This window comes from Balaenoptera musculus, chromosome 12 (assembly GCF_009873245.2).
Source record: "Balaenoptera musculus isolate JJ_BM4_2016_0621 chromosome 12, mBalMus1.pri.v3, whole genome shotgun sequence".
In the NCBI taxonomy this organism is placed as follows: Eukaryota; Metazoa; Chordata; class Mammalia; order Artiodactyla; family Balaenopteridae; genus Balaenoptera; species Balaenoptera musculus.
This window is the reverse complement of record NC_045796.1, coordinates 73,274,249-73,291,825: the sequence shown is the minus strand read 5'-3', so window position 1 is coordinate 73,291,825 and position 17,577 is coordinate 73,274,249. Positions and strand designations below refer to the sequence as shown.

General features: G+C 38.7%; 1 protein-coding gene across 9 annotated transcripts in view; it reads right to left on the bottom strand.

Annotated features, from left to right (window-relative positions):
* The window catches only part of SNAP91 (synaptosome associated protein 91), a 156,987-nt gene that overhangs the window by 97,056 nt on the left and 42,354 nt on the right, over positions 1–17,577 (bottom strand). For all 9 annotated transcript variants that reach the window (XM_036871845.1, XM_036871848.1, XM_036871849.1 and 6 more), the window contains exons 3-7: positions 7,462–7,604; positions 6,751–6,826; positions 5,897–5,999; positions 4,072–4,165; positions 2,332–2,443 (exon numbers count right to left, since the gene is read on the bottom strand). In XM_036871845.1, coding sequence (XP_036727740.1) covers positions 2,332–2,443; positions 4,072–4,165; positions 5,897–5,999; positions 6,751–6,826; positions 7,462–7,604 — 528 coding nt within the window. The remainder of the gene's footprint in view (positions 1–2,331; positions 2,444–4,071; positions 4,166–5,896; positions 6,000–6,750; positions 6,827–7,461; positions 7,605–17,577) is intronic.

Sequence of the window (17,577 nt, the reverse complement as noted above, 5' to 3'; positions counted from 1 at the left end):
TGATTCACTGTTATAAAGCAGAAACTAACACACCATTGTAAAGCAATTATACTCCAATAAAGATGCTAAAAAAAAAATGCTGGCCTGAACATCCGGAAGTGGATCTAACACAGTGGTTCCCTAACTGTAGTCCCCCAGACCCAGCACCATCCAGGCCCTCACTAGATATGCAAATTCGCAGGCCCTACCCCAGACCTACTGAATTAGAAACTCTGGGTTAGTATCCAGCAACCTCAATTTTAATAAGCCCTCCAGCTATTCTTGAGTAACAGCCTTGAAACACAGCCAAAAGCATCTATTCCTATTCTTCTGCAAAGGGACATTTACCAGAGTGACTACGCACATGGGAAAGGGGATACACCCAGAATTTTCAGGGACACAGACTCTAAGCCGATGCTAGTCTCTGGGGATCCAAAATGTCACTATATTTTCTACCAATCTGAGTGGAGGCTTTCTGGGCATTAGGAGATTAAAAAAAATTAGATCCAGTGGATGCATGAAACTATCAGTGGTTATTTCCCCAGTTTCCTGAATACATAGATGAAATACTTTGAAATACACAGAAATACTTTAAACCTAGCAGGATCCCCACATCGGTTTCTTGATCTCTACAAAGACAAAGGGTAGCAATTCCATCATATTCCCAGTTAACTTGCATATCTGGTTTGTGCAAAAGATGAGTGAATCTTAGAGATGAACTGTAGGTTACTGGAAACTTAATCAGGTGATGATTCTTACTTGCAGAGATCCAGATGTGTCCTCCTTTCCAGCATAAAATCAGCATAGTTGCTGACATGTGATAAGCTTCTATCAAACTAGCAAGTTCTTTTCTATCTACCCCAGTAGACACAGCCCATCAGAAGTAGTTTTCTTTCATCTGGCAGGGATGCCGGTACATGGTCACTGTCTTATTTCAAGTATATTAACCTCTCTGGCTGTCATAACGCCACTGGATATGATTTGATGACATCAGGTTGACTGTAGCTGATGGGAAAGAATTTCAGGTATGCTAGGTGCCTAATAAGTCACAGGCAGGTCAAAGGGAAGGAGAGAGAATCTATGAAAGCCCAGGGAACTGCTACATCAATGAAGTTTCTGCGGGTCCAAAGGTCCCCTCCATCTGAAAGACACAATGCTTCACCTTGCACTCCCTGTAACGAAAATGCAGGCGAACGTTTTGCTGAGCTTTTTTTGGTTTCGGAGGTAACATAGACAACATGTGTATGTGCTGCTCTAAACGGAGTATCGGTGTATGGTGTCAGATGGAAGCAGGGCCCAGATCAAGGAAGACTCTGCAACTGCTCCAACCTGGAGCCACTCAGGCCTTTGTTCCTGCAGAGCTAAAGGCACTGCAAGTGTCTACAGCAGATCCAAATGCTGCAGGACGACTCTGGCACATGCCAATAGGAAAATACAATAGAAGCCTCTAGCGCTATGGAGCAGGGCCATTTCTTTTTCAGACAGTAACTGATCTCCTTTGGAAAAATTGCTCTAGGCTTGCTTCTAGAGACTGAAGTTCTCACCAGAGAATACCAAGTGGTCATAAGACCTCAAGTGATATCTTATACACCAAACCATAAAGCTAGACAAGTGCAAGAATATACTCCATCATCAAATGGAGGTGGTAATATAAGTGATCAGCCTCAAGCAGTGCCTGAATACCCATGTAGGTTGTATGAACAGGTGGCTCATACTCCCAAGTGCACCTACATCTTCTGGACGGCTACTTCTCCCTCCAATCATGCCTATAGGCTCTGGGGAGATCCCTATGGCCAGCTGACAGAGGGAAAAAAATAATTCAAGCTTGGTTTAGAGATGTTTTCTCAGACTGACACTAGGTGGAAGTGGTTTGCTGAATCATTATAACCCAGAAAGGGGTGACCTTGTCCGTAGAAAGAAATCTTTTACTGTAGGCCAAACGTCAAGCAGTGCATCTATCTGATTTTCACTTTATGGCGAAGGAAAGATGGTGACATGTACGGAACTACATCAAAATAGGAGCACCTCCAGGGCAGGCATCAGAGGTAGTTGTCAGCACAGTGGAACAGTTAGGTATCGTTACGGGACTTATTCCAAGAGGCAAAGCCTAGAACCTGCTCCTTCGGTCATTCCAACATTTTGTAAGCATCAAAATCCCTGTATGAAATCTCTTTCTGCTGAAAATACCTAGAATGCTTTCCATTCCCTGCACTTAATCTCGACATAAGAACACACACAGAAATGTGACCTGAATGAGCCATGTGTTTAGATTTTTATGAAGTCTGCAGCATCCAAATCTTTGCATTCTGATACAGTCTCTCTTCATAGACACCATTCAGTAGTTCCACCTACCAAGTAAATTAATAACTCCATCGTTGTAGCAAGCAAAAAGTTTGATAAGGTCCTTGAAAAGAAGCATAAATGCAGCATTTATGACACCATTTGTTAGTTCATTTGGATGTACCTAGAAACAGATGAAAATTTCATAAGTTAACTGCAGATCATCAAACGACAATTTTTCTCAGAGCACGTTAAAAAGTCTCAAATGATTACTAAGAAATTCATTCATATTCACCAAATGCTGTATAACTCTTTGAGTAACACTACCAATATCAAAAACTGGATTGTCTATTTTTTCGCTTCAATTTAAGTCAATGAAGTTAGTCCTATCAATTATAAGATATATATATACATTCTATTTGATTAATGATCCACAGATAAATCAAATCCAACTTTTGAACACCTGGACTCTTGTTGCTTTTACTATGCCATATTACATTCTTCTCCTTCCCCTGTGTAATGGTTCAGGCTCCAGGGGCCTGCAGTGACTCAAAGAGGAAGCCTAGCATAGGAAAAACATACCTTAGTCGGCTACCCCTAAAATAATTCCGGAGACTCACAGTATTCACGCACCCACCAAATATTCTAATCATTAGCACAAAGAAGAATAATTTCTCTCCATTTCCCAATCCTTGCTCACAACTCCTCATGCTCTGCTCTTTTTCCTTTTCTGACTTCTTTTCTCCTTTAAGTAAGACAGTACCAACATTAAGGGTAAGGAAAGCAAACAAAAATGAATAATAAGAAAAAAAGTTAAGAGAAGCAATTCCATATATACCTAGTGACATCCTTACTGTAAAATCTGTCAAAAAACAGTAAGATGGTTTGCTGCTTTAAATGAAATTTCACAGGAGTTGGGTGTTGTGACTAGAATAGACGAAACCATAATCTTAACAGAGATTTTAGTTACTAATGTTTGAGGAAAATCTTTGTTTTAGGCAACCACCAAAACAGAGGAAAGCTAACAATGTGAGTTAAGAATCTTCCTACATGGCAGAACATTTTATTTTCACGAATCAGATATGTTTCATTAATTAAAATTTTTAGTTTGCAATAACTGCAAATCCACATGAAACTGTAAAAAAATATAGAGATTCCCATGTACTACTTACCAGTTTCTCCCAGAGGTAACATCTTGCAAAATTATAGTACGTATCACAACCAGGATACTGATATCAATACAATCCACCCATCTTACTCAGATTTCCCGTTTTACCTGTTGTGTGTATGTTTAGTTCTATATAATCTTATCGCATGTGTAAGTTAGTGTATCCACCATCACAGTCAAGATACAGGTTTGGTTTTAAGAGACAAGCCACGTTAGTATTGGCAGGAAGAAGGACCATGACAAAACAAAAATAATTCTCTTCCACGGATGGTACCATTTAAACAGACTGTATAAAATAGTTTCTAATAGCAGGCTGGGGTATTTAGCTGCCTGAGCATACGTTTTGCAGCTACTTTATCCTGTCAAACACAACAGGAGGCCACCATCCTGCTCTGAACATGGGGATCCAAGAATGCACCACTCGTAGTTTTCCATGACTGAAGTAAACGCCTGTAAACTTCTCTGACAGTCTGGACAACCAAAATCCTCTATTCCTCACTGACAGCCTAAACTAAGTGTTCATCTAATTCAACTATATGAGGGAGACCTAAATCTGTTTCCTGAGGAAATTCTTTATCTGTAGCCCACCTTCAAATAAAAGGCAGCATGATTGTGTAAGAAGCATTTTCTGGTGAGATACGTACGTCAAATTCCAGCAGCGCATCAATCTGTCCCTGTAGTATGGGCATACTCTTCAGTAGTTTCTCAGGAGCCATTGTCCTCATGACACCATCAGCCCTACAATTTAAAAAAAACCAAAAAGGTAAAGCTTACTTGTATGTGGAAAATTTGAGACCACATGCATTGTTCCAAACTGTTTTCCTCCCATTTCCTTGTTAATCTCCTGGGATGATTCTGAGATGTGAAGAGGCTTTGGTTGGGTCCCTTCTCTATACTCCTTCTTACCCACTTGCATTCCTTAACCACACAGGCCGTGCCTTCTATGCACTGCCCTCAGGAAGAAAGCAATGTGGTCTGGATAAAAGAGGCCAGCTGAATTTATGAATGGATTTTTCTAAATCTATAACAGAAATACTAGTATTAAAAATCTAAGTTTACTAAGCCCCAGTTTGTTTGTTTTTGAGAGAGAGAGAAAGAGAAAACATGTCTTGGAAGTCTTCAAAAGCTGTAGGACTGGGAGCAGAATTTATACTATTAACCATCAAATGAAGAAAAAGGCATTCTGATATGCAGTTTGGTCAAAAAGAGCTGAGTTTAACCAGCTGTAGAGAACGTGACTGGAGGTTAGCACTGAAGGGTGCATCGTAGGGGGCACTGAAGCCTGCACCCACCCACGGGCCTCTTAGGGAGCTCCTGTATCCAGAGATGGTCAAGGAGCAGCAGGAATGAAACAGCTGAGGAAAATGCCCAGGTGACGTGACCGCGCTGATAACGGCAGCTTTCGGTCTCTCCCACCTCAACGGTAGGGAAAGCAACCCCAAGTGCCCTTATGTGCCCACTCAGCGGTGCAGAAGTTTCTAAGAAGGCTCTGGACATATTGTGGAGAGGTCACAGTCCAGCTCGGAACATCAGCCACGGCTGCCCAGGGCCACGTAAGAAGTCAGAGGGAGGCACAGGAACTAGAATCATCTCTAATGAGATGGGGATGAAGTCAAACCTTCATTTTATAAAATGTTCACCCACAAGAAACTAGTTTATTTTGAATAGGCAAGTTTATATTTTTCACTACCATGATAAAAAAAAGTAGTTCAAAGCTAAGTTTAGGTCAGCTATCAGAAAACAGAGTTATATCTCTTTGTGTGAATTCTTGAGACTAAAATATTAAACTTTGTACAATATGTTGCCATTATTTCAAAGTAGGAATGGATACAAGATTTGCACAGATTTATAGCTGAACACTTTCGATTAAATTCAAACATCTATTTAGAGGGAAATAAATAGCAATTATGAATTAAACATGCAAGGAGTCTGTATCAATGAGCTTTTCCTAATCAATGGTTAGTATTAATAATTAGTTCAAATATGGTGTGTTTTCATGTGTTTGTGTGTGTGCATGTATAATAGTAGGACAGTATTATCTGTCCTCCAGATCTGTGACAGATCTCCACACATACATACAGTTCAGTTTCACCTCAATCAAAACACATTGAAATAACTATTGTCGACTACAGCCATGTTCTTTTAAATGAAACTTGTTTAAATTCTCTCCATTTAAAATTATTTGAAGGTATATAACTGTTCAAGAATTTTGAGTTGATTTTAACAAAATAAAATGTTGTACCATGTCAACTCTGAGCAGCAAATCAGATTTTCTGCATGAAAATATAAATAAGTAACATTGCAACCACAAGGCTATACTTGCATAATATTATTAATTGAGGGTTTTTTTTAGGTTATTATAAACTGGGCCTTCATGATCAAAACTAGTTGGCAATTAACTTAGTTAAGATAAATCAAGTATGTCTCAAAGACTTCTGCTCAAATAAATATGAGAAAGAAAAAACATACCCTTTCTTCACTCTGGCAAAATCAAATGCCATCTGTCTGTAAGAGAAAGCCTTTTCATTCAAATATCTACTATAGCGCCTTATGAAGGTAGACATATCATAACCTGGGGGGAGGGGCAGAGGAGATAAAACTAATTAATAAAATACCTTCAACTGTGCTTTGCTAGTTCCAATTTTTTTTTAAACTCCTCAAATGTAAATAATTCTAAGATGAGGTCAATAAGTGTACCAGCCAGGCCTCATTTAAAATCCTACTTCAGGCAAAAATACTTTTGGCATGAGACATTCCAAGACTATTCAATTTAGATATGCTACCATCTTTGTACAGAATGTCTTTTCTGATTTTTCCTTGCATTTTTGTTCACTGTTTCAGATTTAATACATGTAGCTATCTGAGAACTATCCACTTGCTTGGTGTGCTTGCCTTATATGTAATAGACAACCAGTAAATATGCTGAATGAACAAATGACTGCAGTACAAATTCTATTAATTTACAAAAAAACATTTAAAACTGGATTATTTTTAATTGGGAAAGTACTTTTTCATTTCATTGCCTCTTACACCGTCATTAACAAACAACTGTGGATCTAACATACCCACTGTTACTTTTTAAGGTAAACACTGAAAAAGACAAGAAATAGAATTAATGTATAATTCATATGCTGAGTTGCATAACAATTAAATATTTTAAAGCTAATATAAAGTAACTATACAGTTACATTTACATTTTTTTCTTGTATATCCAATGGAGCTATCAGTTAACACTGATTTTTAATTAATAACCTCACTTCAAAAATCAAAAAATTCTGCATCAAAAACATTAGCAAGAAAATTATAAAACATAATATTCTCACCATGGGATCCACTTTTGTCCAAAAAATTGCTGAGATTGAATAGTGTATTTCTAGAGGCCAAATACTGAATAAATCTCTGAAAAACAAAAGTCAGAACTAAACATCAATATTCTGAAATTACTACTTTAAACAAGTTCTGATACTAAAGGGAATTTTCTAAAAATATAAATTCTCATTGTGATATTTTTTACTCAGTATAAAGTTTCCTAGTCTGCGGGCTTTCTCTGAGGGGGAATAAAAACTGATCATACTCACTGAAATAGAATTAAATTGTGTGATCTTTCATTTCTGTATATAACAGAAACACTGCAATTTAATAGGATTCAGTAGGTATCCCATATAAAATGGCTAATTTTTAGTTTAGTCAATATTTTCTAAAATTAACATTTTTATGAAAGCAATTTTCACAGAGGCACAAGGAATTACTTCCCAATGGGAAAATAATTTTGTTGTTCCTTTCTCCTAATATTTTTGTCCATTAATACGTTTACATGGTATATATAGATTTAACACTTTGATATCTCTACCAAAATGTCTAACAACATATTTCTGAAAAACAGCTAAACAGTAGATTAAAATTGTACTCCAGATGACTGTGAACCATATACTTCCTCTTATTTTTCTCCTAATTAGTGAAAGCTTAAGAAACTTAAGTCATCACCAGCCTCCCTCCCCTGCCAAAAAAAGAAAAGTTAGGTTTACATGGTTTACCTCATTTCCATGCACCATGAGATGATGCGTAGTGACTAAAGCTTTAAATACAACCACCCAGCTACTGTTTGTTGCCCGCTCAAAGAGCGTGTCCGCCATCTGAGGAATATTAACATTGGTCTCATTGGTAGCCTGGATCAAATCTATGAAAATAGAAGATTTCAGTCAATGACACTAATGATTGCATAAAAAAATTTCATTTCAGATTTTAAACATTTAAACCTGTTGAGTTTATGAGTCCAAAATTGCATTGACAACAGCTAAAAAGATTTTCAAAAATTAAATGTCAGAGAGATTGGTTCAAGATGGTGGAGTAGAAGGATGTGCTCTCACTCCCTCTTGCGAGAGCACCGGAATCACAACTAACTGCTGAACAATCATCGACAGGAAGACACTGGAACTCACCAAAAAAGATATCCCACATCCAATGACAAAGGACAAGCCACAATGAGATGGTAGGAGGGGTGCAATCACAATAAAATCAAATCCCATGACTGATGGGTGGGTGACTCACAAACTGGAAGACACTTATACCACAGAAGTCCACCCACTGGAGCGAATGTTCTGACCCCACGTCAGGCTTCCCAACCTGGGGGTCCGGCAATGGGAGGAGGAATTCCTAGAGAATCGGACTTTGAAGGCTAGCGGGATTTGACTGCAGGACTTCTACAGGACTGGGGGAAATGGAGACTCCACACCTGGAGGGCACACACAAAGTAGTCTGTGCATCGGGACCCAGGGGAAGGAGCAGTGACCCCATAGGAGACTGAACCAGACCTACCTGCTAGTGTTGGAGGGTCTCCTGCAGAGGCGGGGGGCGGGCCTGTGGCTCACTGTGGGGACAAGGACACTGGCAGCAGAAGTTCTGGGAAGTACTCCTTGGCGTGAGCCCTCCCAGAGTCTGCCATTAGCCCCACCAAAGAGCCTGGCTAGGCTCCAGTGTTGGGTTGCCTCACGCCAAACAACCAACAGGGAGGGAACCCAGCCCCACCCATCAACAGTCAAGTGGATTAAAGTTTTACTGAGCTCTGCCCACCAGAGCAAGAGCCAGCTCTACCCACCACCAGTCCCTCCCAACAGGAAACTTACACAAGCCTCTTAGATAGCCTCACCCACCAGAGGGCAGACAGAAGAAGCAAGAAGAATTACAATCCTGCAACCTGTGGAACAAAAACCACATTCACAGATAGACAAGATGAAAAGGCAGAGGGCTATGTGCCAGATGAAGGAACAAGAAAAAATCCCAAAAAAGAACTAAATGAAGTGGAGATAGGCAACCTTCCAGAAAAAGAATTCAGAATAATGATAGTGAAGATTATCCAGGACCTCGGAAAAAGAATGGAGGCAAAGATTGAGAAGATGTAAGAAATGTTTAACAAAGACCTAGAAAAATTTAAAAATAAACAAACAGAGATGAACAATACAATAAGTGAAATGAAAAATACACTAGAAGGAATCAATAGCAGAATAACTGAGGCAGAAGAACGGATAAGTGACCTGGAAGACAGAATGGTGGAATTCACTGATGCAGAAGAGAATAAAGAAAAAAGAATGAAAAGAAATGAAGACAGCCTAAGAAACCTCTGGGACAACATTAAAGGAAACAACATTCTCATTAGAGGGGTCCCAGAAGGAGAACAGAGAGAGAAAGGACCAGAGAAAATATTTGAAGAGATTATAGTTGAAAACTTCCTTAACATGGGAAAGGAAATAGCCACCCAAGTCCAGGAAGTGCAGAAAGTCCCATACAGGAAAAACCCAAAGAGAAACACACTGAGACACTTAGTAATCAAATTGGCAAAAATTAAAGACAAAGAAAAATTGCTGAAAGCAGCAAGGGAAAAACGACAAATAACATACAAGGGAACTCCCATAAGGTTAACAACTGATTTCTCAGCAGAAACTCTACAAGCCAGAAGGGAGTGGCATGATATATTTAAAGTGATGACAGGGAAGAACATACAACCAAGAATACTCTACCCAGCAAGGATCTCATTCAGATTCGATGCAGAAATCAAAAGCTTTACAGACAAGCAAAAGCTAAGAGAATTCAGCACCACCAAACCAGCTCTACAACAAATGCTAAAGGAACTTCTCTAAGTGGGAAACACAAGAGAAGACAAGGACCTACAAAAACAAACCAAAACAATTAAGAAAATGCTAATAGGAACATACATATCGATAATAACCTTGAATGTAAATGGATTAAATGCCCCAAACAAAAGACACAGACTGGCTAAATGGATAGAAAAACAAGACCCATATATATGTTATCTACAAGAGACCCACTTCAGACCTAGGGACACATACAGACTGAAAGTGAGGGGATAGAAAAAGATATTCCATGCAAATGGAAATCAAAAGAAAGCTGGAGTAGCAATACTCATATCAGATAAAATAGACTTTAAAATAAAGGATGTTACAAGAGACAAGGAAGGACACTACATGATGATCAAGGGATCAATCCAAGAAGAAGATATAATAATTATAAATATATATGCACCCAACATAGGAGCACCTCAATACATAAGGCAACTGCTGACAGCTATAAAAGAAGAAATCGACAGTAACACAATCATAGTGGGGGACTTTAACACCTCACTTACACCAATGTACAGATCATCCAAACAGAAAATTAATAAGGAAACACAAGCTTTAAATGACACAATAGACCAGATAGATTTAATTGATATTTATAGGACATTCCATCTAAAAACAGCAGATTACACTTTCTTCTCAAGTGCGCACAGAACATTCTCCAGGATGGATCACATCTTGGGTCCCAAATCAATCCTCAGTAAATTTAAGAAAACTGAAATCATATGAAGCATCTTTTCTGACCACAACACTATGAGACTAGAAACCAATTACAGGGAACAAAATGTAAAAAACACAAACACATGGAGGCTAAACAATACGTTACTAAATAACCAAGAGATCAGTGAAGAAATCAAAGAGGAAATCAAAAAATACCTAGAGACAAATGACAATGAAAACACGATGATCCAAAACCTATGGGATGCAGCAAAAGCAGTTCTAAGAGGGAAGTTTATAGCAATACAAGCCTGCCTCAAGAAACAAGAAAAATCTCAAATAAACAATTTAACCTTACACCTAAAGGAACTAGACAAAGAAGAACAAACAAAACCCAAAGTTAGCAGAAGGAAAGAAATCATAAAGATCAGAGCAGAAATAAATGAAATAGAAACAAAGAAAACAATAGCAAAGATCAATAAAACTAAAAGCTGGTTCTTTGAGAAGATAAACAAAATTGATAAACCATTAGCCAGACTCATCAAGAAGAAGAGGGAGAGGACAAAAATCAATAAAATCAGAAATGAAAAAGGAGAAGTTACAACAGACACTGCAGAAATACAAAGCATCCTAAGAGACTACTACAAGCAACTCTATGCCAATAAAATGGAGAACCTGGAAGAAATGGACAAATTCTTAGAAAGGTATAACCTTCCAAGACTGAACCAGGAAGAAGCAGAAAATATGAACAGACCAATCACAAGTAATGAAATTGAAACTGTGATTTAAAATCTTCCAACAAACAAAAGTCCAGGACCAGATGGCTTCACAGGTGAATTCTATCAAACATTTAGAGAAGAGCTAACACCCATCCTTCTCAAACTCTTCCAAAAAACTGCAGAGGAAGGAACACTCCCAAACTCATGCTATGAGGCCACCATCACCCTGATACCAAAACCAGACAAAGACACTACAAAAAAAGAAAATTACAGACCAATATCACTGATGAATATAGATGCAAAAATCCTCAACAAAATACTAGCAAACAGAATCCAACAACACATTAAAAGGATTATACACCGTGATCTAGTGGGATTTATCCCAGGGATGCAAGGATTCTTCAATATACGCAAATGAATGTGATACACCATATTAACCAAGTGAAGAATAAAAACCATATGATCATCTCAATAGATGCAGAAAAAGCTTTTGACAAAATTCAACACCTATTTATGATAAAAACTCTCCAGAAAGTGGGCATAGAGGGAACCTACCTCAACATAATAAAGGCCATATACGACAAACCCACAGCAAACATCATTCTCAATGGTGAAAAACCAAAACCATTTCCTCTAAGATCAGGAACAAGACAAGGATATCCACTTTCACCACTATTATTCAACATAGTTTTGGAAGTCCTAGCCATGGCAATCAGAGAAGAAAAAGAAATAAAAGGAATACAAATAGGAAAAGAAGAAGTAAAACTGTCACTGTTTGCAGATGACATGATACTATACACAGAGAATCCTAAAGATGCCACCAGAAAACTACTAAAGCTAATCAATGAATTTGGTAAAGTTGCAGGATAGAAAATTAATGCACAGAAATCTCTTGCATTCCTATACACTAATAATAAAAAATCTGAAAGAGATATTAAAGAAACACTCCCATTTACCATTGCAACAAAAAAGAATAAAATACCTAGGAATAAACCTACCTAGGGAGACAAAAGACCTATATGCAGAAAACTATAAGGCACTGAGGAAAGAAATTAAAGATAATACCAACAGATGGAGAGATATACCATGTTCTTGGATTGGAAGAATCAATATTGTGAAAATGACTATACTACCCAAAGCAATCTACAGATTCAATGCAATCCCTATCAAATTACCAGTGGCATTTTTTACAGAACTAGAACAAAAAATCTTAAAATTTGTATGGAGACACAGAAGACCCTGAATAGCCAAAGCGGTCTTGAGGGGAAAAAACGGAGCTGGAGGAATCAGGCTCCCTGACTTCAGACTACAAAGCTACAGTAATGAGACAATACGGTACTGGCACAAAAACAGAAATATAGATCAATGGAACAGGATAGAAAGCCCAGAGATAAACCCACACACCTATGGTCATCTCATCTATGACAAAGGAGGCAAGGATATACAATGGAGAAAAGACAGTCTCTTCAATAAGTGGTGCTGGGAAAACTGGACAGCTACATGTAAAAGAATGAAATTAGAACACTCCCTAACACCACACACAAAAATAAACTCAAAATGGATTAAAGACCTAAATGTAAGACTGGACACAACAAAACTCTTAGAGGAAAACAAAGGAAGAACACTTTGACATAAATCACAGCAAGATCTTTTTTGACCGACCTCCTAGAGTAATGGAAATAAAAACAAAAATAAACTAATGGGACCTACTGAAACTTAAAAGCTTTTGCAAAGCAAAGGAAACTACAAACAAGACGAAAAGACAGCTCTCAGAATGGGAGAAAATATTTGCAAACGAATCAACGGACAAAGGATTAATCTCCAAAATATATAAACAGCTCATGCAGCTCAATATTAAAAAAACAAACAACCCAATCTATAAATGGGGAGAAGACCTAAATAGACATTTCTCCAAAGAAGACATACAGATGGCCAAGAAGCACATGAAAAGCTGCTCAACATCACTAATTATTAGAGAAATGCAAATCAAAACTACAATGAGGTATCACCTCACAGCAGTTAGAATGGGCATCATCAGAAAATCTACAAACAGCAAATGCTGGAGAGGGTGTGGAGAAAAGGGAACCCTCTTGCACTGTTGGTGGGAATGTAAATTGATACAGACACTATGGTGAACAGTATGGAGGTTCCTTAAAAAACTAAAAATAGAATTACCATATGACCCAGCAATCCCATTACTGGGCATATACCCAGAGAAAACCATCATTCAAAAAGACACATGCACCCCAATGTTCATTGCAGCACTATTTACAATAGCCAGGTCATAGAAGCAAGCTAAATGCCCATAGACAGACGAATGGATAAAGAAGATGTGGTAGATATATACAATGGAATATTACTCAGCCATAAAGAGGAACGAAATTGGGTCATTTGTAGAGACGGGGATGAATCTAGAGACTGTCATACAGACTGAAGTAAGCCAGAAAGAGAAAAGCAAATATCGTATATTAACGCATATATGTGGAACCTAGAAAAATGGTACAGATGAACCGGTTTGCAGGGCAGAAATTGAGACACAGACGTAGAGAACAAATGTATGGACACCAATGGGTAAAGCAGCGGGGGGTGATGGTGGTGCTGTGATGAATTGGGAGATTGGGATGGACATGTATACACTGATGTGTATAAAATTGATGACTAATAAGAACCTGCTGTATAAAAAAATAAATAAAATTAAAAAAAATAAATCTTTCCTTCAAAGAAGATTAAATGTCATATTTTCACACATCGACATATAAATACATTTACCCGATATATTTATTTTTTCTTGGGCTTATTTTTTCTATTGAATTCTCTTCTGTATCCTTTCTGAACTTTATCCGTTTTCCAGTACCACTGTCATTTTTTAAAATTACAAACTCCCAGGAAAGCTAAACTTTATGTTAATCTTTTTTGTTATCACTCCTAGCACAAAGTCTCAAACATGCGGACACTTATTCTATACACCAGCGGTCCCCAACCTTTGTGGCACCAGGGACCGGTTTCATACAAGATAATTTTTCCACGGACTGGGCGGGGGGATGGTTTTGGGATGATTCAAGCACATTACATTTATTGTGTACTTTATTTCTATTATTATTACATTGTAATATATAATGAAATAATTATATAACTCACCATAATGCAGCATCAGTGGGAGCCCTGAGCTTGTTTTCACTTGCCACTCACTGATAGGCTTTTGATATGAGTCTGCAAGCAATTGATCTATTATGGTCTCTGTACAGTCAAACCTCTCTGCTAATGATAATCTGTATTTGCAGCCGCTCCCCAGCGCTAGAATCACTGCCTCAGCTCCACCTCAGATCATCAGGCATTAGATTCTCATAAGGAGCACGCAACCTAGATCCCTCGCATGTGCAGTTCACAGTAGTGTTCGAGCTCCCATGAGAATCTAATGCCGCCGCTGATCTGACAGGAAGTGGAGCTCAGGCGGTAATGCGAGCGATGGGGAGAGGTTGTAACTACAGATGAAGCTTCGCTCGCTTGCCTGCCCCTCACCTCCTGCTGTGCAGCCCAGGGGGGTTGGGGACTCCTGATATATACCATCTGAAGGCAATAACATAAGTGTATTTTTTGAAATACTATATCGAAAAGCCTACTTCACTTGGATTTTAATTTTGATGGGTGCTAATACCACACGTCATGTAAGTGGCAGAGTGAGAGGGAACAGTAAAAGAAGAAAGAGTTCCACTATGCTCATCAAAGCTTTCACAGATCATGCAGGCATTAAATTACTATGATTTGACCTGAGTTTATAAGAGAGTAAATCTTTGTAACACGTTCACCATCCACATCTACATATTAGCTACTATTCCAGGTGTACCTCAGGGGAAGAAAAATGTCTATAGTGTCCAAGAGGGGCTGCCAAGAATTCAGAAAAAGTGAGCACTGTCAAAAAGTTAGCTGAGGCAACCGAAGACCATGTCCTAAGGAACAGAAGCAAAGTCACCCTGGCGCAGTGTGGACTTAAGAAAATTACTTCAACAGACAAGATGACCTTGTCAGGACAAGAAAACTGCGGGAATTCTCTTACAAGCCACACCCATCCTGCAGAGGACCGCAGTGATACTCAGTGCCTAGGAAATCCCATGCAACAAACGCAAAGACAAACCCACTCTGTTCCTTACTTAAAATCCACACTCATTAATCATTAAGCCCCACATTTGTTTTATGCATGTTTATTGTACAATAAACAGAATTTTTAAAATTGATACTCCATCACTGCTCTTAACTCCAAGACTAAAGGGTATCAATAATTGATCTGAATTATAAATGGACCAAACCAGACTTCTTTCTTACTTTATATTTATTTTAAACTTCCTATCCCCTGAATAGGAAGATAGGAAGTTTAAAATAAATATCTCCCTTTATTGGGATTCTACTCATCCATCAGGAAATCTTTCCTGGTCCCATTTGAATGCAGTCTCATGTGACCTTCCTCTGCTTAAAAACCTGAGGCACTTTATTCTTACTGCCTGTCCACATCAGCTGTGTGTCTGTCATAAATTCCTACCATACCAAAGCTCTCTGAGGATGGAAACAATCATACCAATGTCTGTTTCCTGGGCAGGGCTTCGGAGAACACTGCACACAGTAAACATTTGTTGACCAAAATGTACAAGAACCAAAATACTTTACCCAAGATCTAAATAAACAGTTCTTTGAAAAAGACAAACCACTAAGCTCTAACACGGTTTTCTGAGACTATATCATGGGACTGCTTTATACCTGAAACTCTGTGTCAGTCACAAATTCTTCTATTCCTTTTTTTATTGAACTGGTGATGTGGAAATGTATTGCTGATCAGAGGAGATGGATACATGTTCAGATAGTAAAGAAATCCCTAGAAGAGTAAAGAGATACAGACTGATAGAACAGAAAGAGCCCAGGTCCAGAGCCTAGCTCAGTCCCCATCTACATGTGTAACTTCAGACAAATCATTTAATATTATGTATCTTGGACTCGGGCCCTCATCTTTAAAATGAGAGTAATAATTACTACCTTTCAAGGTTATTATAAGGATTGCAAATGATCTGAACAAAGTAGGCACCCAAAATAAATGTCTGTAAATGCTGTTATCCATGCAGTGTACTGTGAGAGTATGGTGGGGTATTAGGAAAGATTCCACGGGGAGGAAAGAGTGGAGCGGGACCCTTAAGTCAACTGTGACATGGGAGGGGAGTGAGGACATTTTTAGCAAATGTGCAAAGAGTGCAGCCATAAGAGGTGATGGATGTGTCCCTGGAGAACTGTGGTGCTCTGGGGGCTGGGTATATGTGGGCAGACGGAGGGGAGGAACTTAACTAAAGAGCCAGGGGATGGCCAGTGAGAGATCTCACACCTGGCATTAAAGAGTTTCAACTTCACCCTTTGGACCAAGGGGAGCCCCTGGGAGTCTTTTAGCAGAAAAGTACCAATAAGATTTTGCTTTTACAGGCAACCACATTACCCAGTGACTACTAAATAATATCGGCAAGGTAAGAAGAGGCAGATAAGGAAGAATCACCTTTGCCTGGAAAGATATACTAGAAGACAGGACAAGGGTACATTAGAAAGCCCAGCTGAGAGCCAGAGAGAGGAAGCTGAACTCACGAAAAGGCAGTGGAGACAGGGAGATAATGAATGTAGCAGAAAGAAATTTAGGAGGTACAGCTATGGGGATTTGCAGGTGAGCACATAGATATTAGAGGTGAAGGGAAAAGGAATCTTAAATAATTCCAGATTTCTAGTTTGAGGCCCAGTAAATGCTTTTTACTGAAATAAGGAGGAAAGTGGGTTTCAAAAGAGAAATAAACTATTTTAGACATGATACATATGAAGTAGCTGCTGGAGCTCCAAATTGAGATGTCTGATAGGGGAGTGGAAGCATGTTCTAAAGCTCAGGAGAAACGCTTAGTCTAGATACAACTTTGGGAGTCACCAGCAAAGACATGGGAGCTGAAATCATGAAAGCAGAAGAGGTAACCCATGGATCATACAAAGAACAATGAAAATTATCTGTTATAAATAAGAAAATAAGAAGCAAAACCAAGAAAGACCAACATTTAAGAGATGAATGGAAGAAAACTGGGTGAAAGAACCATCAGAATGATAAATAGAAGCCCAGGAAAATTAAATTTTGGAGGCAAATGAGAGCTTCAAAAATTTCAAGAAGCAATCAGGGATCACTGGTATCAAACATTACAAAAGTCCTAGCAAAGAGAACCCTAAGAACAAAATGTACGACTAGGAGACTGCTGCCATTGCAAAGGAAATAGAGCCCAAGCACAGACTGGGTGTGAGTGGAGGAGAGGGTCAAAGGAAGGCGTTTATCATTTAAAGACGGGACACATGTAAGCATGTTTGAGATCAAGAAGGAGAAGTCAAAAAGAGCTGAGTTTGAAAAGAGGGTAGAGATAATTTATGGGACGTTCTCGAGGGAGGATAAACTCTAGAATCCAGGGCTCAGATGCTGAGAATAGCATCCGAGCGGAGGGTTACACAATGAAGAGCAGTAAGCATGGATCCTCTTGATAGATGCTCAAGAGCATCTATCATTCAGATAGAATGATGACAGATATCAATGCTACTGAGAAGCATGTCACTTGGTGAAGCAGTAAGTTATTAATTTTATTAACTCTTA